Here is a 25,949-nt window from a genome sequence, read left to right as displayed (position 1 = left end):
CCTTATGTTGTGTACATGGAATGTTTGTTTTCAGGTGCTGTATGGGCTGCTGACTGGCTCAGAGAAGCAGTGTGCCCTGCGGAGCAGCAGCATCAACACTCAGGAGCCTTACAACGTCCTTCCATTGGCCAACACTCAAATCAGGTCTGAGTCATAAAAATATACACATTAGATAGCACGCTGAGTATCAAATAAACAAACAAAAAAAGACTTCCAAAATAACGTTGACACAGTAAAATTTAAATGATATTCAAATGTATTTTATTTTGCATTAAAATAATTACTTGGGTTTCTATCAACCAAAATTGACATTAACCTGAAAAATAATGTTCCAACACATTTCACAGCACCTAAAAACAGATTTAAGTTTTTTATGTGGTTAAAAAAAAACTAAAGATCTGCAGAACTAAAAAACAAAATGTACAAAAATGTCCAGTATATATGTATCCTGCTTGAGGCTCAAACAACATTAAAGAGATACTGTAAATAGTCAAATCTCCGAATTTTGTGTGCGTTTGTGTGTGTGTTCAATATGCTCTTTTGTATAGCCAGCTTTATTGTGTGAAGGTGAAACCTTCACACATGTTATTCCTGTCGGCCATTTTCTTTATTATTAGGGCCCGAGAAGTGACCACTGCGAGGTCCCTATTGTTCCTCCCCAGATTATTATTATTAGGGCCCGAGCAGCGACCGCTGCGAGGTCCCTATTGTTCCTCTCCGGATTATTAGGACCCGAGCAGTGACCACTGCGAGGTCCCTATTGTTCCTCCCCAGATTATTATTATTAGGGCCCGAGCAGCGACCGCTGTGAGGTCCCTATTGTTCCTCTCCGGATTATTAGGGCCCGAGCAGCGACCGCTGCGAGGTCCCTATTGTTCCTCTCCGGATTATTAGGGCCCGAGCAGCGACCGCTGCGAGGTCCCTATTGTTCCTCTCCGGATTATAAAGGCCCGAGCAGCTACCGCTGCGAGAGCCCTCTTGTTTTTCTCCAGATTATTATTCTTATTCTTATTATTAGGGCCCGAGCAGCTACCGCTGCGAGAGCCCTCTTGTTTTTCTCCGGATTATTATTCTTATTATTATTATTATTATTTGCTGTGCAGCGCTTTTCCATTTTTGAGGGCCTAAACATGCACGAAAAGTCACCAAAATTTGCACATTTGTCGGGCCCGGTGAAAAATTGGATATTTTTGTGTTTCTCAAATCAATGCAAAAAAAATGGCTCTGCAGCGCTACCTAAGGTCAAAAAAGTGCACCTGGTCCCGGCCCGTTTGACCTAGAGCTACGAAAATTTTTAGGCATATGTAGGACCTAGAGACCTACAAAAAAGTCAGCGCGAGCCATGTGCTCAGATGTACAGAAAAAGAGTTATGAATCTTTGAATGTGCATTTTTGGCCCATTTTTGCAGGATTGCAGGTCCCAAACTGCTCCTTGTTTCTCCTAAACGCTTTACTCAATCGCCTTCAACTTTGCTGTGGTATATAATTAGACATAGGAGCACAACTGGGCAAAATTTGGTGCAGATCCGCTGACATATATTATAAGGGGCGTGGCTTCAAATTATGTGTTCAATTTTTCCTTCGCCAAGAGTGACATAAACCTTAATAACTTTTGATGTACTAGCTTAAAAAAATCTAAAACTTCATACACCTTTGAAAGAAGTTTTTTTAAAAACCTACTAGTGCCGCCTAGTGGTTGATTAAAATGTCATTTTTTACACTTTCATGTATTGTGCTCAGTCTGTTTGAGTAAAACAAGTGAAAATTGGTCAGAAGATCATTAAGACATGGAATATTAAGGTTTTAAAATTTTACGACTTTTCGATAATGGGCGTAGTCTGCACGCCACCTCAAAGTCAGATGACTCGCCAAAACGAAAAAAGTGGCTGTAATTGGCCCCAAAATGGCCTTATGAGTGGAAAATAGTCTCTCACTCCCGGCCCGTTTGACCTAGAGCTACAAATATTTGTAGCCTTATGTAGGACCTCGAGTCCTACAAAAAAGTCAGCGCGAGCCATATGCTCAGATGTACAGAAAGAGAAATATGAATTTTTGAATGTGCACTTTTGGCCCGTTTTTGCTCATTTGCAGGTCCCGAACTGCTCCTTTTTTCTCCCAAATGCTTAACCTGATCGACTTCAAATTTGCTGTGATGTTTTATCTGACTGTGAGGCCCAATTGTTCAAATTTTCGTGACGATCCGCCATCAAATATGTTGGGGGCGGGGCTTCATATTATGCCTTTGATGATTACTTTGCCACATGTGAAACAAACCTTTATAACTCAGCTTTACAAGCTTGGAAAAATCTGAAACTTCACAGACACATGTAGACTCAAGCCCTTAACACATGTGTTTAAAAAGATCTTCAATTGCTTATAAGGCCACCTAGTGGCAAACAAGAATGTCAGTCTGATGTCTCGCCAAAACGAACAAAGTTGCTGTGTTTGGTCCCAGATGGTCTTATCTTTTCTAAACTTCATATATTTGATAGGTGTATTCCGCATTGGAAACCCATCAACGTATTTTTTTTATAGTGCGAGCGCCACCTAGTGGCAGCCAAAAATATAGCATTTTTTAAACGTTTTTATGTGTTTAGCTAAGCCCTTTGAAGTAATATCGCTGAAATTAAGTCTGAAAAGTACCTAGACAGTCCTGCTGACCTCCACCAAATTTTACGAAGTTTAGATAACAGGCGTGGCCTATACGTCCATTTTCATTCCGAAGCTTTACCTGACCAGTAAAAGCTGCTTCAATTTGACCCAGATGATCTGATCTTCTCATAATTTCAAACATTGGATGAAAATCTTTTCCTGAAGACATCGACAAACATATTTTCCAGTTTAAAAGTAGCGCCACCTAGTGGCTGCAAAAAATGTCATTCGTCGAAAGATTACAGTCAATCCTGTTTGGTTTGACCTACAGCTATGAAACTTTTTAGGCATATGTGGGACAATAAGCCCTAAAAAAAAAGTCAATAGGAGTGTTGTGCTAGAATGTACAGTAAAATTGTTATGAATTTTTTTATTGTGCAATTTTGCCCCATTCTTAGACATTAGCCGGTCTAAATCTAGTGCCTTTTTCTCTGAAACGGTTCACCAGATTAACTTCTACGTTGGCATGGACTATTAGCAGATATAGCGGCACAAATATGCCAAAATTTGTGAAGATCCCATGACTTATATAAGATGTGGACGGAGCTTCAAATTATTTTGAATATTTCCTTCAAAAAGAGTGACACAAACCTTAATAACTCAGCTGTTTCGGCTTCAAATCATGTGAACCTTTGCACAGACTTTCAAAGTCAAGCCCTAATACAGCTATGTGATAAACTTCCAAATCATTTACTGCGCCACCTAGTGGCGGACAAAAATCTCATTTTTTACACTTTCATGTACTGTGCAAAGCCTGTTTGGCTAAATGAACTAAAAAATGGTCAGAAAAGCTATGACACAGTGGAAAATGAAGGTTCTCAACTTTTATGACTTTTCAATAAAAGGCGTGGCCTGTATGCCAACTCAAAGTCCGATGTCTCGCCAAAACGGTAAAAGTTGCTGTAATTGGACCTAGATGATCTGATGTTTGCAAAACCGTATATGGGATGGGAGTCCAATGTGAAACACACGTACAAGCCTATTTTTTTATCTAAGTACGAGTGGCACCTAGTGGCAGCAAAAAATATAGCAATTACTTAACGTTTTTATGTACTCTGCTGAGCCCCTTGAAGTGTTATCCCTTAAATAATGTCTGAAAAGCCATTAGCCACTCCTAATGCCCTCCACCAAATAGTATGATATTTCCTGCCCTATGCCCTATGCCCTATATGACAGCGCAAAGTCACACAACCGGAACAATAAAAGCTGCAGTAACTCAACCCACATTATCCCACCTTCTCTAAATTTTACAACTTTAATAAGAGTCCTGCAATGAAGTCATCTACAACTAATTTTGCATCATTCATCGTCCTTGATCATACCCCGACCTGTTCAAACCCGATCGTGCACAGGTCTGCGAGGGCCCTTTATAGCTGCTTGCAGCTCTAGTTAGGGCCCGAGCAGCTACCGCTGCGAGAGCCCTCTTGTTTTTCTCCAGATTATTATTCTTATTATTAGGGCCCGAGCAGCTACCGCTGCGAGAGCCCTCTTATTTTTCTCCGGATTATTATTATTATTATTATTATTATTAGGGCCCGAGCAGCTACCGCTGCGAGAGCCCTCTTGTTTTTCTCCAGATTATTATTCTTATTATTATTATTATTATTATTATTTACTGTGCAGCGCTTTTCCAATTTTGAGGGCCTAAACATGCACGAAAAGTCACCAAAATTTGCACATTTGTCGGGCCCGGTGAAAAATTTGTTAATTTTGTGTTTCCCAAAAAAATGCAAAAAAAATGGCTCTGCAGCGCCACCTACGGTCGAAAAAGTGCACCTGGTCCCGGCCCGTTTGACCTAGAGCTACGAAAATTTTTAGGCATATGTAGGACCTAGAGACCTACAAAAAAGTCAGCGTGAGCCATGTGCTCAGATGTACAGAAAAAGAGTTATGAATTTTTGAATGTGCATTTTTGGCCCAGTTTTGCACGTTTGCAGGTCCCAAACTGCTCCTTGTTTCTCCTAAACGCTTTACTCAATCGCCTTCAAATTTGCTGTGGTCCATATTCACACATAGGGGCACAAGTGGGCAAAATTTGGTGCAGATCCGCTGACATATATGATAGGGGCGTGGCTTCAAATTATGTGTTCAATTTTTCCTTCGCCAAGAGGGACAAAAACCTTAATAACTTTGATGTATTAGCTTAAAAAAATCTAAAACTTCATAGACACATGGAAACTTATGTCTTTCACACCTTTAAAAAAAAGTTTTTTTAAATACCTACTAGCGCCGCTTAGTGGTTGATTAAAATGTCATTTTTTACACTTTCATGTATTGTGCTCAGTCTGTTTGAGTAAAACAAATGAAAATTGGTCAGAATATCATTAGGACATGGAATATTAGGGTTTTAAAATTTTACGACATTTCGATAATGGGCGTAGTCTGCACGCCACCTCAAAGTCAGATGACTCGCCAAAACGAAAAAAGTGGCTGTAATTGGCCCCAAAATGGCCTTATGAGTGGAAAATAGCCTCTCACTCCCAGCCCGTTTGACCTAGAGCAGGCATGTCAAACTCAGTTTGGCTCTGGGGCCGGATCCAGACTTTCTGTTCTCAGGTGGGCCGGATCAGTAAAAGAATGTCAACTCCAAATATTTAGCTTTGTTTTTCAGTACTATGCTTTATCATTCAGCCTACATTTGTAGCCTACCCTACATATTATAATCATGGATGACAAGGGATCTTTTCTAAGCACAACACATTTATTCACAAACAATGGAAAAAAAATGATTTTCATGTTTGGCATTGAATGTGTTAACAACTGGTTTATTTTAACAGTTGAGTGAATGCAGTTTTACACCTGAACCAACTCACCACACTAAACAAACTCAAGTGGGAGCTATGAAAAAAATATTTTTGCCTTAATTGTCATACTGCTTTGAAATAAATAAAAAAGAAATACAAAATAAAAGTTTTAGCAGTGCATGGGCAATAAGATACTACATCAGATCAAACTACTAGGCTGGGCCTACTGAAGCTGAGAATATACTGCACAATATTAATTGTCTTTAATATGAAACCAGATTAATCTTATTTTCAATGATCTGTATTCATGAGTGCAAACAAATGTCGTGTCATCACACTTTTTTTCTCTCTCTCACTGCACTCCTGCAGTCTACGTGCTGCTGCTGGTTCCTGAAACTTGGCATCTTTTTGCCTTTACAAGTGCGTCGATATCAGGTGTCAAATCCTGAGTAGCAGCACATTTAACAATGTCATTCAAGTGTTTATTTGTTAACCTTGAGCGCTGCTTTGTTTTATTATTGTTCATCACGGAGAACACCTGTTCACAAAGATAAGTAGTCCCAAACATGGAGAGAACCTTTGCAGCCATGGCTGTTAATTTGGGGTAACCTAGCACAAGATACTGATAAAACGTATCCAATCCCACGGACCCAAATTTATCCTTCATAGCGGAATCGCACTGCAAGTCAATAAGCTCGAGCTGAATGTCAGCTGGCACATCAGAAGGCTTCACTGTAAATGGCGAGCGAAAAAAGCCAAATTTGTTCTCAAGTTCACTGAAAACCTGAAACCTCTGCTCAAACTCTCGCAGCAAATCTGTTATTTTGTCTTTATATCTATCCAAATCGTTATCGGGACGGTCCGGTGCCTTCGGACGCACAGCTGTGAGACAAGAGAAGTGCGTGGTGTCACCGCTGGATAGCTGCGTCTCCCACAGTGACAGTTTCATCTTGAACGCACTTATGCTGTCGTAATATTGAGTGACAACTCTGTTACGGCCCTGCAATGTAGTGTTAAGTGTATTCAAGTGTTGTGTAATATCAACCATGAAGGCAAGATCCTGCACCCATTCCTTGCATTTAAGTTCCTTTACTGGGCGTCCCTTCTTCTCCATGAACTGTCCAATTTCGCCTCGTAGCTCAAAGAAGCGCTTGAGTACTGCACCTCTGCTTAACCAGCGCACATCAGTGTGGTATGGTAGGCCAGCATGAATGTCATTATCACTGAGAAATGAGTCAAACTGGCGGTGATTTAGACCACGAGCTCTGATGAAATTGACAGTTTTCACAACCACGCTCATAACATGGTCCATTTGGAGTGTTTTGCAACATAACGCCTCCTGGTGCAAAATGCAGTGAAATGCCCAAAACTCTTGTCCTCCATTTGCGGTCTGTACTTTGTCACGGAATTTTGTGGCAACGCCTGCCTTTCTCCCCACCATTGATGGCGCACCGTCGGTCGCCAGGCTCACGGCACGGGACCAGTCCGCTCCCACTTTGTCCAGCGCTCCAACGAGAGCGCTGAAAATGTCATCTGCTGTTGTGGTGTCATTCATGGGCACCAATTCAAGCAGCTCCTCTGTGATGGTCAAAGTTTCATCAACACCTCTAATGAATATTGCCAGTTGAGCAATATCTGTGACATCGGTGCTCTCATCTATTGCAATTGAAAATGCGAAAAATGATTTGATTTTTTTCTTTCAATTGGCTGCTCAAGTCACTTGAGAGTTCTGTCACCCGATCTGCGACAGTGTTCCTCGTTAGACTAATATTGGCAAAGGCAGGTCTCTTTTCAGGGCACACGACTTCTGCAGCCTTCAGCATGCATGTTTTTACAAACTCCCCATCAGAAAATGGCTTGTATGCCTGCACCAGCTCGTTGGCAATAATGTAGCTGGCTCTTACAGCCCCATCAGCAATATCGCGGCTCCGTGTAAAAGCAGACTGCTGTTTCTTCAGACCAGCGACCAATTTGTTTATCTCATCTTTCCTTATTTGTCCTTTCAAGTGGTCATACTTGTCTTTATGATGAGTCTCGTAGTGGCGCCGAATATTAAACTCTTTGAACACTGCAACTTGCTGATTACATACCAAGCACACTGGTTTTGCATTCACTTCTGTGAATAAATAATTCTCAGTCCATTTTTCCTGAAAAACCCTGCACTCCGTGTCCACTTTTCTTTTTTTTGACAGTGCCATTTTGGGAAGGGTGTGTTGACCGATACCTTATTTAGTAGTGGTGAATGGTGAAGCAAGATTGCCGGTTCATTTTTAGTTGGACACATCACGTTGTGAATGTTTATTTCCTGGTACTAACTCGTGTCAGTGCCGCATGCTGGACGTGAGCTCTTTTACACATTTACTGCCCCCTAGCGGCCAGAGGGAGCATTTGGTTTGTATTTATTTTAAAAAATCATAACTTTTGATCGAAATGAGCTAGAGACTCGCTTCATTTTTTGACATACTCAGAAATTTATGCCGGGCCGGATTAAATCATCCAACGGGCCGGGTCCGGCCCGCGGGCCGTATGTTTGACATGCTTGACCTAGAGCTCCAAAAATTTGTAGCCTTATGTAGGACCTCGAGCCCTACAAAAAAGTCAAAGCGAGCCATATGCTCAGCTGTACAGAAAGAGAGTTATGAATTTTTGAATGTGCACTTTTGGCCCGTTTTTGCTCATTTGCACGTCCCGAACTGTTCCTTTTTTCTCCCAAACGCTTGACCCGATCGACTTCAAATTTGCTGTGATGTTTTATCTGACTGTGAGGCACAATTGCTCAAATTTTTGTGATGATCCGCCATCAAATATATTGGGGGCGGGGCTTTATATTATGCCTTTGATGATTACTTTGCCACATGTGAAACAAACCTTTAAAACTCAGCTTTACAAGCTTGGAAAAATCTGAAACTTCACAGACACATGGAAACTCAAGCCCTTAACACAAGTGTTTAAAAAAATCTTCAATTGCTTATAAGGCCATCTAGTGGCAAACAAAAATGTCAGTCTGATGTCTCGCCAAAACGAACAAAGTTGCTGTGTTCTGTCCCAGATAGTCTTATCTTTTCTAAACTTCATATATTTAATGAGCTTCCAATGCGGAATACACCTATCAACGTATTTTTTGTAGTAGTGTGAGCGCCACCTAGTGGCAGCCAAAAATATAGCATTTTTTAAACGTTTTTATGTGTTTAGCTGAGCCCTTTGAAGTAATATTGCTGAAATTAAATCTGATAAGCCTCTCAACAGCCCTGCTGACCTCCACCAAATTTTACGAAGTTTCGATAATGGGCGTGGCCTCTATGACCACTTTCATTCCGAAGATTTATCTGTCCAGTAAAAGTTGCTGTAATTTGACCCAGATGATCTGATCTTCTCACAATTTCTCACATTGGATGAAAATATTCTCCTAAACTTATCAACCAAAATATATTCCAGTTTAAAGCTAGCGCCACCTAGTGGCTGCAAAAAAAGTCATTAGTCGAAAGATTACAGTCAATCCTGTTTGGTTTGACCTACAGCTATGAAACTTTGTAGGCTAATGAAGGACTGTAAGACCTACAAAAAAGTCAATAGAAGTGATGTGCTAGGATGTACAGAAAAATTGTTATGAATTATTTTAACGTGCAGTTTTGTCCCATTCTTAGACATTAGCTGGTCTCAAACTAGTGCCTTTTTCTCTTAAACGACTCACCCCAATACCTTCAACTTTGGCATGAATCATTATCCAACTGAGGGGCACACATAGTCCAAATATCGTGAAGATCTCTTGACTTAAAAGATGGGGGCGGAGCTTCAAATTATGTTTAATACTTCCTTCGCCAAGAGTGACAAAAATCTTAATAACTGAGCTATGGCAGCTTCAAACCATCTGAAACTTTCCTGGGACTTTAAAAGTCATGCAATAATACAGCTATGTGATAAACTTTCAAATCATTTACAGCGCCACCCAGTGGCGGACAAAAATCTCATGTTTTATACTTTTATGTACTGTGAAATGCCTGTTTGACTAAATGAACTCAAAAATGGTCAGAAAAGCTATGACACATTGGAACATTAAGGTTCTCAACTTTTATGACTTTTCATTAAAGGGTGTGGCTTCTATGCAAACTCAAAGTCTGATGTCTCGCAAAAACGGTAAAAGTTGCTGTAATTGGACCTAGATGATCTGATGTTTGCAAAACTTCATATATGGGACGGGAGTCCAATGTGAAACACACCTAGGAGCCTATTTTTTATCATAGTACGAGCGCCACCTAATGGCAGCAAAAAATATATAAAATCCTTAACGTTTTTATGTACTCTGCTGAGCCCCTTGAAGTGATATCCCTTAAATGTTTTCTGAAAAGCCAGTGGCCATGCCTTATGCCCTCCACAAATCAGTACGATGTTTCGACAGTGGCTGTGGCCTATATGGCATTGAAAGTCACAAAATTGGAACAATAATAGCTGCAGTAACTCCACCCACATTGTCCCACCTTGTCTAAATTTTACATATTTGGTAATAGTCCTGCACTGAAGGGATCTACAACTAATTTTTCATCATTCATAGTCCCTGTTCATACCCCGACCTGTTCATACCCCAACGTGCACAGGTCTGCGAGGGCCCTTTATAGCTGCTTGCAGCTCTAGTTAGGGCCCGAGCAGCTACCGCTGCGAGAGCCCTCTTGTTTTTCTCCAGATTATTATTCTTATTATTAGGGCCCGAGCAGCTACCGCTGCGAGAGCCCTCTTGTTTTTCTCCAGATTATTATTAGGGCCCGAGCAGCTACCGCTGCGAGAGCCCTCTTGTTTTTCTCCAGATTATTATTATTATTATTATTATTATTATTATTATTTATTAGGGCCCGAGCAGCTACCGCTGCGAGAGCCCTCTTGTTTTTCTCCAGATTATTATTATTATTAGGGCCCGAGCAGCTACCGCTGCGAGAGCCCTCTTGTTTTTCTCCAGATTATTATTATTATTATTATTATTCTTATTATTATTATTATTTACTGTGCAGCGCTTTTCCATTTTTGAGGGCCTAAACATGCACGAAAAGTCACCAAAATTTGCACATTTGTCGGGCCCGGTGAAAAATTGGATATTTTTGTGTTTCCCAAAACAATGCAAAAAAAATGGCTCTGCAGCGCCACCTAAGGTCGAAAAAGTGCACCTGGTCCCGGCCCGTTTGACCTAGAGGTACGAAAATTTTTAGGCATATGTAGGACCTAGAGACCTACAAAAAAGTCAGCGTGAGCCATGTGCTCAGATGTACAGAAAAAGAGTTATGAATTTTTGAATGTGCATTTTTGGCCCATTTTTGCACGTTTGCAGGTCCCAAACTGCTCCTTGTTTCTCCTAAACGCTTTACTCAATCGCCTTCAAATTTGCTGTGGTCCATATTCACACATAGGGGCACAAGTGGGAAAAATTTGGTGCAGATCCGCTGACATATATGATAGGGGCATGGCTTCAAATTATGTGTTCAATTTTTCCTTCGCCAAGATGGACAAAAACCTTAATAACTTTGATGTACTAGCTTAAAAAAATCTAAAACTTCATAGACACATGGAAACTTATGTCTTTAACACCTTTAAAAAAAGTTTTTTTAAATACCTACTAGCGCCGCCTAGTGGTTGATTAAAATGTCATTTTTTACACTTTCATGTATTGTGCTCAGTCTGTTTGAGTAAAACAAGTGAAAATTGGTCAGAATATCATTAAGACATGGAATATTAAGGTTTTAAAATTTTACGACATTTCGATAATGGGCGTAGTCTGCACGCCACCTCAAAGTCAGATTACTCGCCAAAATGAAAAAAGTGGCTGTAATTGGCCCCAAAATGGCCTTATGAGTGGAAAATAGCCTCTCACTCCCGGCCCATTTGACCTAGAGGTCCAAAAATTTGTATCCTTATGTAAGACCTCGAGCTCTACAAAAAAGTCAGCGCGAGCCATATGCTCAGATGTACAGAAAGAGAGTTATGAATTTTTGAAAGTGCACTTTTGGCCCGTTTTTGCTCATTTGCAGGTCCCGAACTGCTCCTTTTTTCTCCCAAACGCTTGACCCGATCAACTTCAAATTTGCTGTGATGTTTTATCTGACTGTGAGAAACAATTGTTAAAATTTTTGTGACGATCCGCCATCAAATATGTTGGGGGCGGGGCTTCATAATATGCCTTTGATGATTACTTTGCCACATGTGAAACAAACCTTTATAACTCAGCTTTCCAAGCTTGGAAAAATCTGAAACTTCACAGACACATGAAGACTCAAGCCCTTAACACAAGTGTTTAAAAAAATCTTAAATTGCTTATAAGGCCACCTAGTGGCAAACAAAAATGTCAGTCTGATTTCTCGCGAAAACGAACAAAATTGCTGTATTTGGACCCAGATGGTCTTATCTTTTCTAAACATTTCATATATTTGATGGATTTCCAATGCGGAATACACCTATCAACTTATTTTTTGCTATAGTGTGAGCGCCACCTAGTGGCAGCCAAAAATATAGCATTTTTTAAACGTTTTTATGTGTTTAGCTGAGCCCTTTGAAGTAATATCGCTGAAATTAAGTCTGACAAGCCTCTAGACAGCCTTGCTGACCTCCACCAAATTTTACGAAGTTTCGATAATGGGCGTGGCCTCTATGACCATTTTCATTCCGAAGCTTTATCTGTCCAGTAAAAGTTGCTGTAATTTGACCCAGATTATCTGATCTTCTCACAATTTCACACATTAGATGAAAATGTTTTTCTTAAGACATCGACAAACATATATTCCAGTTTAAAGCTAGCGCCACTTAGTGGCTGCAAAAAATGTCATTAGTTGAAAGATTGGAGTCATTCCTGTTTTGTTTGCCCTATAGCTATAAAAGTTTTTAGGCATCTGAGGATTGTAAGACCTACAAAAAAGTCAATAGGAGTGATGTGCTAAGATGTACAGAATAATTGTTATGAATTTTTTTTATGTGCAATTTTGTCCCATTCTTAGACATTAGCTGGTCTCAAACTAGTGCCTTTTTCTCTTAAATGATTCACCCCATTACCTTCAACTTTGGCATGAATCATTATCAAACTGAGGGGCACACATAGTCCAAATATCGTGAAGATCTCTTGACATAAAAGATGGGGGCGGAGCTTCCAATTATGTTTAATACTTCCTTTGCCAAGAGTGACAGAAATCTTAATAACTCAGCTATGACAGCTTCAAACCATCTGAAACTTTCCTGGGACTTTAAAAGTCATGCAATAATACAGCTATGTGATAAACTTTCAAATCATTTACAGTGCCACCCAGTGGCGGACAAAAATCTCATTTTTTATACTTTTATGTACTGTGAAATGCCTGTTTAACTAAATGAACTCAAAAATGGTCAGAAAAGCTATGACACATTGGAACATTAAGGTTCTCAACTTTTATGACTTTTCATTAAGGGGCGTGGCCTCTACGCAAACTCAAAGTCTGATGTCTGGCCAAAACGGTAAAAGTTGCTGTAATTGGACCTAGATGATCTGATGTTTGCAAAACTTCATATATGGGATGGGAGTCCAATGTGAAACACACCTACAAGCCTATTTTTCATCATAGTACGAGCGGCACCTAATGGCAGCAAAAAATATAGCAAATCCTTAATTTTTTATGTACTCTGCTGAGCCCCTTGAAGTGATATCCCTTAAATGTTTTCTGAAAAGCCAGTGGCCATGCCTTATGCCCTCCACAAATCAGTACAATGTTTCGACAGTGGGTGTGGCCTATATGGCATTGAAAGTCACAAAATTGGAACAATAAAAGCTGCAGTAACTCAACACACATTGTCTCACCTTGTCTAAATTTTACATATTTGGTAATAGTCCTGCACTGAAGTGATCTACAACTAATTTTTCATCATTCATAGTCCTTGTTCATACCCCGACCTGTTCATACCCCAACGTGCACAGGTCTGCGAGGGCCCTTTATAGCTGCTTGCAGCTCTAGTTAGGGCCCGAGCAGCTACCGCTGCGAGAGCCCTCTTGTTTTTCACCAGATTATTAGGGCCCGAGCAGCTACCGCTGCGAGAGCCCTCTTGTTTTTCTCCAGATTATTATTATTATTATTATTATTATTATTATTATTATTATTATTTACTGTGCAGCGCTTTTCCAATTTTGAGGGCCTAAACATGCACGAAAAGTCACCAAAATTTGCACATTTGTCGGGCCCGGTGAAAAATTGGATAATTTTGTGTTTCCCAAAACAATGCAAAAAAAATGGCTCTGCAGCGCCACCTAAGGTTGAAAAAGTGCACCTGGTCCCGGCCCGTTTGACCTAGAGCTACGAAAATTTTTAGGCATATGTAGGACCTAGAGACCTACAAAAAAGTCAGCGCGAGCCATGTGCTCAGATGTACAGAAAAAGAGTTATGATTTTTTGAATGTGCATTTTTGGCCCATTTTTGCACGTTTGCAGGTCCCAAACTGCTCTTTGTTTCTCCTAAACGCTTTACTCAATCACCTTCAAATTTGCTGTGGTCAATTTTCACACATAGGGGCACAAGTGGGCAAAATTTGGTGCAGATCCGCTGACATATGTGATAGGGGCGTGGCTTCAAATTATGTGTTCAATTTTTCCTTCGCCAAGAGTGACATAAACCTTAATAACTTTGATGTACTAGCTTAAAAAAATCTAAAACTTCATAGACACATGGAAACTTATGTCTTTAACACCTTTAAAAAAAGTTTTTTTAAATACCTACTAGCGCCGCCTAGTGGTTGATTAAAATGTCATTTTTTACACTTTCATGTATTGTGCTCAGTCTTTTTGAGTAAAACAAATGAAAATTGGTCAGAATATCATTAAGACATGGAATATTAAGGTTTTAAAATTTTACGACTTTTCGATAATGGGCGTAGTCTGCACACCACCTCAAAGTCAGATGACTCGCCAAAACGAAAAAAGTGGCTGAAATTGGCCCCAAAATGGCCTTATGAGTGGAAAATAGCCTCTCACTCCCGGCCCGTTTGACCTAAAGCTATAAAAATTTGTAGCCTTATGTAGGACCTCGAGCCCTACAAAAAAGTCAGCGCGAGCCATATGCTCAGATGTACAGAAAGAGAGTTATGAATTTTTGAATGTGCACTTTTGGCCCGTTTTTGCTCATTTGCAGGTCCCGAACTGCTCCTTTTTTCTCCTGAACGCTTGACCCGATCAACTTTAAATTTGCTGTGATGTTTTATCTGACTGTGAGGCACAATTGTTCAAATTTTTGTGATGATCCGCCATCAAATATGTTGGGGGCGGGGCTTCATATTATGCCTTTGATGATTACTTTGCCACATGTGAAACAAACCTTTATAACTCAGCTTTCTAAGCTTGGAAAAATCTGAAACTTCACAGACACATGAAGACTTAAGCCCTTAACACAAGTGTTTAAAAAAATCTTCAATTGCTTATAAGGCCATCTAGTGGCTAACAAAAATCTCAGTCTGATGTCTCGCCAAAACGAACAAAGTTGCTGTGTTTGGTCCCAGATGGTCTTATCTTTTCTAAACTTCATATATTTGATGGGATTCCAATGCTGAATACACCTATCAACGTATTTTTTGTTATAGTGCCAGCGCCACCTAGTGGCAGCCAAAAATATAGCACTTTTTAAACGTTTTTAAGTGTTTAGCTGAGCCCTTTGAAGTAATAACGCTGAAATTTAGTCTGACAAGCCTCTAGACAGCCCTGCTGACCTCCACCAAATTTTACGAAGTTTCGATAATGGGCGTGGTCTCTATGACCATTTTCATTCCGAAGCTTTATCTGTCCAGTAAAAGTTGCTGTAATTTGACCCAGATGATCTGATCTTCTCACAATTTCACACATTGGATAAAAATATTCTCCTGAACATATCGACAAAAATATATTCCAGTTTAAAGCTAGCGCCACCTAGTGGCTGCAAAAAATGTCATTAGTCGAAATATTACAGTCAATCCTGTTTGGTTTGACCTACAGCTATGAAACTTTGTAGGCAAATGAAGGACTGCAAGACCTACAAAAAAGTCAATAGAAGTGATGTGCTAGGATGTACAGAAAAATTGTTATGAATTTTTTTAATTAAAGTTTTATCCCATTCTTAGACATTAGCTGGTCTCTAACTAGTGCCTTTTTCTCTTAAACGATTCACCCCATTACCTTCAACTTTGGCATGAATCATTATCTAACTGAGGGGCACACATAGTCCAAATATCGTGAAGATCTCTTGATATAAAAGATGGGGGCGGAGCTTCAATTTATGTTTAATATTTCCTTCGCCAAGAGTGACAAAAATATTAATAACTCAGCTATGACAGCTTCAAACCATCTGAAAGTTTCCTGGGCCTTTAAAAGTAATGCAATAATACAGCTATGTGATAAACTTTCAAATCATTTACAGCGCCACCCAGTGGCGGACAAAAATCTCATTTTTTATACTTTTATGTACTCTGAAATGCCTGTTTGACTAAATGAACTAAAATATGGTCAGAAAAGCTATGACACATTGGAACATTAAGGTTCTCAACTTTTATGACTTTTCATTAAAGGGCGTTGCCTCTATGCCAACTCAAAGTCTGATGTCTCGCGAAAACGGTAAAAGTTGCTGTAATTGGACCTAGACGATCTGATATTTTTAAAACTTCGTATATGGGATGGGAGTCCAATGTGAAACACACCTACAAGCCTATTTTTTATCATAGTACGAGCGCCACCTAGTGGCAGCAAAAAAAATAGCAAATCCTTAACGTTTTTATGTACTCTGCTGAGGCCCTTGAAGTGATATCCCTTAAATGTTTTCTGAAAAGCCAGTGGCCATGCCTTATGCCCTCCACAAATGAGTACGATGTTTCCACAGTGGGTGTGGCCTATACGGCATTGAAAGTCACAAAACTGTAACAATAAAAGCTGCAGTAACTCAACCCAAATTGTCCCACCTTGTCTAAATTTTAAATATTTTGTAAGAGTCCTGCACTGAAGTCATCTACAACTAAGTTTTCATCGTTCATACTCCTTGTTCATACTCCGACCTGTTCATACCCCAACGTGCACAGGTCTGCGAGGGCCCTTTATAGCTGCTTGCAGCTCTAGTTATTATTATTATTTACTGTGCAGCGCTTTTCCATTTTTGAGGGCCTAAACATGCACGAAAAGTCACCAAAATTTGCACATTTGTCGGGCCCGGTGAAAAATTGAATATTTTTGTTTTTCCAAAAAAAATGCAAAAAAAATGGCTCTGCAGCGCCACCTAAGGTCGAAAAAGTTCACCTGGTCCCGGCCCGTTTGACCTAGAGCTACGAAAATTTTTAGGCATATGTAGGACCTACAGACCTACAAAAAAGTCAGCGCGAGCCATGTGCTCAGATGTACAGAAAAAGAGTTATGAATTTTTGAATGTGCATTTTTGGCCCATTTTTGCACGTTTGCAGGTCCCAAACCTTGTTTCTCCTAAACGCTTTACTCAATCGCCTTCAAATTTGCTGTGGTCCATATTCACACATAGGGGCACAAGTGGGCAAAATTTGGTGCAGATCTGCTGACATATATGATAGGGGCGTGGCTTCAAATTATGTGTTCAATTTTTCCTTCGCCAAGAGGGACAAAAACCTTAATAACTTTGATGTACTAGCTTAAAAAAATCTAAAACTTCATAGACACATGGAAACTTATGTCTTTAACACCTTTAAACAAAGTTTTTTAAAATACCTACTAGCGCCGCCTAGTGGTTGATTAAAATGTCATTTTTTACACTTTCATGTATTGTGCTCAGTCTATTTGAGTAAAACAAGTGAAAACTGGTCAGAATATCATTAAGACATGGAATATTAAGGTTTTAAAATTTTACGACTTTTAGATAATGGGCGTAGTCTGCACGCCACCTCAAAGTCAGATGACTCGCCAAAACGAAAAAAGTGGCTGTAATTGGCCCCAAAATGGCCTTATGAGTGGAAAATAGCCTCTCACTCCCGGCCCGTTTGACCTAGGGCTCCAAAAATTTGTAGCCTTATGTAGGACCTCAAGCCCTACAAAAAAGTCAGCGCGAGCCATATGCTCAGATGTACAGAAAGAGAGTTATGAATTTTTGAATGTGCACCTATTGGCCCATTTTTGCTCATTTGCAGGTCTCGAACTGCTCCTTTTTTGTCCCAAACGCTTGACTAGATTGACTTTAAATTTGCTGTAATGTTTTATCTGACTGTGAGGCACATTTGTTCAAATTTTTGTGATGATCCGCCATCAAATATGTTGGGAGCGGGGCTTTATATTATGCCTTTGATGATTACTTTGCCACATGTGAAACAAACCTTTATAACTCACCTTTACAAGCTTAGAAAAATCTGAAACTTCACAGACACATGGAGACTCAAGCCCTTAACACAAATAATTAAAAAAATTTTCAATTGCTTATAAGGCCATCTAGTGGCAAACAAAAATGTCAGTCTGATGTCTCACCAAAACGAACAAAGTTGCTGTGTTTGGTCCCAGATGGTCTTATCTTTTCTAAACTTCATATATTTGATGGGATTCCAATGCTGAATACACCTATCAACGTATTTTTTGTTATAGTGCCAGCGCCACCTAGTGGCAGCCAAAAATATAGCATTTTTTAAACGTTTTTATGTGTTTAGCTGAGCCCTTTGAAGTAATATCGCTGAAATTAAGTCTGAAAAGCCTCTAGACAGCCTTGCTGACCTCCACCAAATTTTACGAAGTTTCGATAATGGGCGTGGCCTCTACGACCATTTTCATTCCGAAACTTTATCTGTCCAGTAAAAGTTGCTGTAATTTGACCCATATAATCTGATCTTCTCACAATTTCACACATTGGATGAAAATATTCTCCTGAACATATCGACAAAAATATATTCCAGTTTAAAGCTAGCGCCACCTAGTGGCTGCAAACAATGTCATTAGTCGAAAGATTACAGTCAATCCTGTTTGGTTTGACCTACAGCTATGAAACTTTGTAGGCAAATGAAGGACTGCAAGACCTACAAAAAAGTCAATAGAAGTGATGTGCTAGGATGTACAGAAAAATTGTTATGAATTTTTTTAATGTGCAGTTTTGTCCCATTCTTAGACATTAGCTGGTCTCAAACTAGTGCCTTTTTCTCTTAAATGATTCACCCCATTACCTTCAACTTTGGCATGAATCATTATCCAACTGAGGGGCACACATAGTCCAAATATCGTGAAGATCTCTTGACATAAAAGATGGGGGCGGAGCTTCACATTATGTTTAATACTTCCTTCGCCAAGAGTGACAAAAATATTATTAACTGAGCTATGACAGCTTCAAACTATCTGAAACTTTCCTGGGCCTTTAAAAGTCATGCAATAATACAGCTATGTGATAAACTTTCAAATCATTTACAGCGCCACCCAGTGGCGGACAAAAATCTCATGTTTTATACTTTTATGTACTGTGAAATGCCTGTTTGACTAAATGAACTCAAAAATGGTCAGAAAAGCTATGACACATTGGAACATTAAGGTTCTCAACTTTTATGACTTTTCATTAAAGGGCGTGGCCTCTGTGCCAACTCAAAATCCGATGTCTCGCGAAAACGGTAAAAGTAGCTGTAATTGGACCTAGACGATCTGATATTTTTAAAACTTCGTATATGGGATGGGAGTCCAATGTGAAACACACCTACAAACCTATTTTTTATCATAGTACGAGCGCCACCTAGTGGCAGCAAAAAATATAGCAAATCCTTAATGTTTTTATGTACTTTGCTGAGCCCCTTGAAGTGATACCCCTTAAATGTTTTCTGAAAAGCCAGTGGCCATGCCTTATGCCCTCCACAAATCAGTATGATGTTTCCACAGTGGGTGTGGCCTATATGGCATTGAAAGTCACAAAATTGGAACAATAAAAGCTGCAGTAACTCCACCCACATTGTCCCACCTTGTCTAAATTTTACATATTTGGTAAGAGTCCTGCACTGAAGTCATCTACAACTACTTTTTCATCGTTTATAGTCCTTGTTCATACCCCGACCTGTTCATAACCCAACGTGCACAGGTCTGCGAGGGCCCTTTATAGCTGCTTGCAGCTCTAGTTGTGTGAAGGTGGAACCTTCACACATATGTTATTCTACCGCTTTATTATTGTGTGAAGGTGAAACCTTCACACTTATGTTTTTCTCCACCTTTATTATTGTGTGAAGGTGAAACCTTCACACTTATGTTTTTCTCCACCTTTATTATTAGGGCCCGAGCAGCTACCGCTGCGAGAGCCCTCTTGTTTTTCTCCAGATTATTATTCTTATTATTATTATTATTATTATTATTTACTGTGCAGCGCTTTTCCATTTTTGAGGGCCTAAACATGCACGAAAAGTCACCAAAATTTGCACATTTGTCGGGCCCGGTGAAAAATTGGATATTTTCGTGTTTCCAAAAACAATGCAAAAAAAATGGCTCTGCAGCGCCACCTAAGGTTGAAAAAGTGCACCTGGTCCCGGCCCGTTTGACCTAGAGCTACGAAAATTTTTAGGCATATGTAGGACCTAGAGACCTACAAAAAAGTCAGCGCGAGCCATGTGCTCAGATGTACAGAAAAAGAGTTATGAATTTTTGAATGTGCATTTTTGGCCCTTTTTTGCACGTTTGCAGGTCCCAAACTGCTCCTTGTTTCTCCTAAACGCTTTACTCAATCACCTTCAAATTTGCTGTGGTCCATATTCACACATAGGGGCACAAGTGGGCAAAATTTGGAGCAGATCCGCTGACATATATGATAGGGGCGTGGCTTCAAATTATGTGTTCAATTTTTCCTTCGCCAAGAGTGACATAAACCTTAATAACTTTGTTGTACTAGCTTAAAAAAATCTAAAACTTCATACATACATGGAAACTTATGTCTTTAACACCTTTGAAAAAAGTTTTTTTAAATACCTACTAGCGCCGCCTAGTGGTTGATTAAAATGTCATTTTTTACAGTTTCATGTATTGTGCTCAGTCTGTTTGAGTAAAACAAGTGAAAATTGGTCAGAATAACATTAAGACATGGAATATTAAGGTTTTAAAATTTTACGACATTTCGATAATGGGCGTAGTCTGCACGCCACCTCAAAGTCAGATGACTCGCCAAAACGAAAAAAGTGGCTGTAATTGGCCCCAAAATGGCCTTATGACTGGAAAATAGCCTCTCACTCCCGGCCCGTTTGACCTAGAGCTCCAAAAATTTGTAGTCTTATGTAGGACCTCGAGCCCTACAACAAAGTCAGCGCGAGCCATATGCTCAGATGTACAGAAAGAGAGTTATGAATTTTTGAATGTGCACTTTTGGCCCGTTTTTGCTCATTTGCAGGTCCCGAACTGCTCCTTTTTTCTCCCAAACGCTTCACCCGATCAACTTCAAATTTGCTGTGATGTTTTATCTGACTGTGAGGCACAATTGTTCAAATTTTCGGGATGATCCGCCATCAAATATGTTGGGGGCGGGGCTTCATATTATGCCTTTGATGATTACTTTGCCACATGTGAAACAAACCTTTATAACTCAGCTTTACAAGCTTAGAAAAATCTGAAACTTCACATACACATGAAGACTTAAGCCCTTAACACAAGTGTTTAAAAAAATCTTCAATTGCTTATAAGGCCATCTAGTGGCAAACAAAAATGTCAGTCTGATGTCTCGCCAAAACGAACAAAGTTGCTGTGTTTGGTCCCAGATGGTCTTATCTTTTCTAAACTTCATATATTTGATGGGTTTCCAATGCGGAATACACCTATCAACGTATTTTTTGTTATAGTGCGAGCGCCACCTAGTGGCAGCCAAAAATATTGCATTTTTTAAACGTTTTTATGTGTTTAGCTGAGCCCTTTGATGTGATATCGCTGAAATTAAGTCTGAAAAGCCTCTAGACAGCCCTGCTGACCTCCACCTAATTTTACGAAGTTTCGATAATGGGCGTGGTCTGTACGACCATTTTCATTCCGAAGCTTTATCTGTCCAGTAAAAGTTGCTGTAATTTGACCCAGATGATCTGATCTTCTCACAATTTCACACATTGGGTGATAATATTCTCCTGAACATATCGACAAATATATATTCCAGTTTAAAGCTAGCGCCACCTAGTGGCTGCAAAAAATGTCATTAGTCGAAAGATTACAGTCAATCCTGTTTGGTTTGACCTACAGCTATGAAACTTTGTAGGCAAATGAAGGACTGCAAAACCTACAAAAAAGTCAATAGAAGTGATGTGCAAGGATGTACAGAAAAATTGTTATGAATTTTTTTAATGTGCAGTTTTGTCCCATTCTTAGACATTAGCTGGTCTCAAACTAGTGCCTTTTTCTCTTAAACGATTCACCCCATTACCTTCAACTTTGGCATGAATCATTATCCAACTGAGGGGCACACATAGTCCAAATATCGTGAAGATCTCTTGACATAAAAGATGGGGGCGGAGCTTCACATTATGTTTAATACTTCCTTCGCCAAGAGTGACAAAAATATTAATAACTGAGCTATGACAGCTTCAAACTATCTGAAACTTTCCTGGGCCTTTAAAAGTCATGCAATAATACAGCTATGTGATAAGCTTTCAAATCATTTACAGCGCCACCCAGTGGCGGACAAAAATCTCATTTTTTATACTTTTATGTACTGTGAAATGCCTGTTTGACTAAATGAACTCAAAAATGGTCAGAAAAGCTATGACACATTGGAACATTAAGGTTCTCAACTTTTATGACTTTTCATTAAAGGGCGTGGCCTCTGTGCCAACTCAAAATCCGATGTCTCGCGAAAACGGTAAAAGTAGCTGTAATTGGACCTAGACGATCTGATATTTTTAAAACTTCGTATATGGGATGGGAGTCCAATGTGAAACACACCTACAAACCTATTTTTTATCATAGTACGAGCGCCACCTAGTGGCAGCAAAAAATATAGCAAATCCTTAATGTTTTTATGTACTTTGCTGAGCCCCTTGAAGTGATACCCCTTAAATGTTTTCTGAAAAGCCAGTGGCCATGCCTTATGCCCTCCACAAATCAGTATGATGTTTCCACAGTGGGTGTGGCCTATATGGCATTGAAAGTCACAAAATTGGAACAATAAAAGCTGCAGTAACTCCACCCACATTGTCCCACCTTGTCTAAATTTTACATATTTGGTAAGAGTCCTGCACTGAAGTCATCTACAACTACTTTTTCATCGTTTATAGTCCTTGTTCATACCCCGACCTGTTCATAACCCAACGTGCACAGGTCTGCGAGGGCCCTTTATAGCTGCTTGCAGCTCTAGTTGTGTGAAGGTGGAACCTTCACACATATGTTATTCTACCGCTTTATTATTGTGTGAAGGTGAAACCTTCACACTTATGTTTTTCTCCACCTTTATTATTGTGTGAAGGTGAAACCTTCACACTTATGTTTTTCTCCACCTTTATTATTAGGGCCCGAGCAGCTACCGCTGCGAGAGCCCTCTTGTTTTTCTCCAGATTATTATTCTTATTATTATTAGGGCCCGAGCAGCTACCGCTGCGAGAGCCCTCTTGTTTTTCTCCAGATTATTAGGGCCCGAGCAGCTACCGCTGCGAGAGCCCTCTTGTTTTTCTCCAGATTATTATTATTATTATTATTATTATTATTATTATTATTTACTGTGCAGCGCTTTTCCATTTTTGAGGGTCTAAACATGCACGAAAAGTCACCAAAATTTGCGCATTTGTCGGGCCCGGTGAAAAATTGGATATTTTTGTGTTTCTCAAAAGAATGCAAAAAAAATTGCTCTGCAGCGCCACCTAAGGTCGAAAAAGTGCACCTGGTCCCGGCCCGTTTGACCTAGAGCTACGAAAATTTTTAGGCATATGAAGGGCCTAGAGACCTACAAAAAAGTCAGCGCGAGCCATGTGCTCAGATGTACAGAAAAAGAGTTATGAATTTTTGAATGTGCATTTTTGGCCCATTTTTGCACGTTTGCAGGTCCCAAACTGCTCCTTGTTTCTCCTAAACGCTTTACTCAATCGCCTTCAAATTTGCTGTGGTCCATATTCACACATAGGGGCACAACTGGGCAAATTTTGGTGCAGATCCGCTGACATATATGATAGGGGCGTGGCCTCTAATTATGTGTTCAATTTTTCCTTCGCCAAGAGGGACAAAAACCTTAATAACTTTGATGTACTAGCTTAAAAAAATCTAAAACTTCATAGACACATGGAAACTTATGTCTTTAACACCTTTAAAAAAAGTTTTTTTAAATACCTACTAGCGCCGCCTAGTGGTTGATTAAAATGTCATTTTTTACACTTTCATGTATTGTGCTCAGTCTGTTTGAGTAAAACAAATGAAAATTGGTCAGAATATCATTAAGACATGGAATATTAAGGTTTTAAAATTTTACGACTTTTCGACAATGGGCGTGGTCTGCACGCCACTTCAAAGTCAGATGACTCGCCAAAACGAAAAAAGTGGCTGTAATTGGCCCCAAAATGGCCTTATGAGTGGAAAATAGCCTCTCACTCCCGGCCCGTTTGACCTAGAGCTCCAAAAATTTGTAGCCTTATGTAGGACCTTGAGCCCTACAAAAAAGTCAGCGCGAGCCATGTGCTCAGATGTACAGAAAGAGAGTTATGAATTTTTGAATGTGCACTTTTGGCCCGTTTTTGCTCATTTGCAGGTCCCGAACTGCTCCTTTTTTCTCCCAAACGCTTGACCCGATCGACTTCAAATTTGCTGTGATGTTTTATCTGACTCTGAGGCACAATTGTTCAAATTTTTGTGATGATCCGCCATCAAATATGTTGGGGGCGGGGCTTTATATTATGCCTTTGATGATTATTTTGCCACATGTGAAACAAACCTTTATAACTCAGCTTTACAAGCTTGGAAAAATCTGAAACTTCACAGACACATGAAGACTTAAACCCTTAACAAATGTGTTTAAAAAAATCTTAAATTGCTTATAAGGCCACCGAGTGGCAAACAAAAGTGTCCGTCTGATTTCTCGCGAAAACGAACAAAGTTGCTGTATTTGGACCCAGATGGTCTCATCTTTTCTAAACATTACATATTTGATGGGGTACCAATGCGGAAAACACCTATCAACGTATTTTTTGTTATAGTGCGAGCCCCACCTAGTGGCAGCCAAAAATATAGCATTTTTTAAACGTTTTTATGTGTTTAGCTGAGCCCTTTGAAGTAATATCGCTGAAATTAAGTCTGAAAAGCCTCTAGATAGCCCTGCTGACCTCCACCAAATTTTACGAAGTTTCGATAACGGGCGTGGCCTCTATGACCATTTTCATTCCGAAGCTTTATCTGTCCAGTAAAAGTTGCTGTAATTTGACCCAGATGATCTGATCTTCTCACAATTTCACACATTGGATAAAAATATTCTCCTGAACATATTGACAAAATATATTCCAGTTTAAAGCTAGCGCCACCTAGTGGCTGCAAAAAATGTCATTAGTCGAAAGATTACAGTCAATCCTGTTTGGTTTGACCTACAGCTATGAAACTTTGTAGGCAAATGAAGAACTGTAAGACCTACAAAAAAGTCAATAGAAGTGATGTGCTAAGATGTACAGAAAAATTGTTATGAATTTTTTTAATGTGCAGTTTTGTCCCATTCTTAGACATTAGCTGGTCTCAAACTAGTGCCTTTTTCTCTTAAAATCTTCACCCCATTACCTTAAACTTTGGCATTAATCATTATCCAACTGAGGGGCACACATAGTCCAAATATCGTGAAGATCTCTTGACATAAAAGATGGGGGCGGAGCTTCAAATTATGTTTAATATTTCCTTCGCCAAGAGTGACAAAAATCTTAATAACTCAGCTATGACAGCTTCAAACCATCTGAAACTTTCCTGGGACTTTAAACGTCATGCAATAATACAGCTATGTGATAAAATTTCAAATCATTTACAGCGCCACCCAGTGGCGGACAAAAATCTCATTTATTATACTTTTATGTACTGTGAAATGCCTGTTTGACTAAATGAACTCAAAAATGGTCAGAAAAGCTATGACACATTGGAACATTAAGGTTCCCAACTTTTATGACTTTTCAATAAAGGGCGTGGCCTCTATGCCAACTCAAAATCCGATGTCTCGTGAAAACGGTAGAAGTTGCTGAAAATGGACCTAGACGATCTGATATTTTTAAAACTTCATATATGGGATGGGAGTCCAATGTGAAACACACCTACATGCCAATTTTTTATCATAGTACAAGCGCCACCTAGTTGCAGCAAAAAAAAAGCCAATCCTTAATGTTTTTATGTACTCTGCTGAGCCCCTTGAAGTGATATCCCTTAAATGTTTTCTGAAAAGCCAGTGGCCATGCCTTATGCCCTCCACAAATCAGTACGATGTTTCGACAGTGGGTGTGGCCTATATGGCATTGAAAGTCACAACATTGGAACAATAAAAGCTGCAGTAACTCCACCCACAATGTCCCACCTTGACTAAATTTTACATATTTGGTAAGAGTCCTGCACTGAAGTCATCTACAACTACTTTTTCATCGTTCATAGTCCTTGTTCATACCCCGACCTGTTCATAGCCCAACGTGCACAGGTCTGCGAGGGCCCTTTATAGCTGCTTGCAGCT

At 39.7% G+C, this 25,949-nt stretch overlaps 1 protein-coding gene across 4 annotated transcripts in view; it reads left to right on the top strand.

Moving 5' to 3' along the window:
* The window catches only part of cog1 (component of oligomeric golgi complex 1), a 142,283-nt gene that overhangs the window by 49,185 nt on the left and 67,149 nt on the right, over positions 1-25,949 (top strand). For all 4 annotated transcript variants that reach the window (XM_088436466.1, XM_088436464.1, XM_088436465.1 and 1 more), the window contains exon 13: positions 35-144. In XM_088436466.1, coding sequence (XP_088292592.1) covers positions 35-144 — 110 coding nt within the window. The remainder of the gene's footprint in view (positions 1-34; positions 145-25,949) is intronic.

The sequence above is a fragment of the Hippichthys cyanospilos genome, chromosome 16 (assembly GCF_059441005.1).
Source record: "Hippichthys cyanospilos isolate Australia breed blue-spotted pipefish chromosome 16, RoL_Hcya_1.0, whole genome shotgun sequence".
NCBI lineage: Eukaryota > Metazoa > Chordata > Actinopteri > Syngnathiformes > Syngnathidae > Hippichthys > Hippichthys cyanospilos.
The sequence above is the reverse complement of the archived record's forward strand: the minus strand, read 5'-3'. Positions and strand labels throughout refer to the sequence as shown.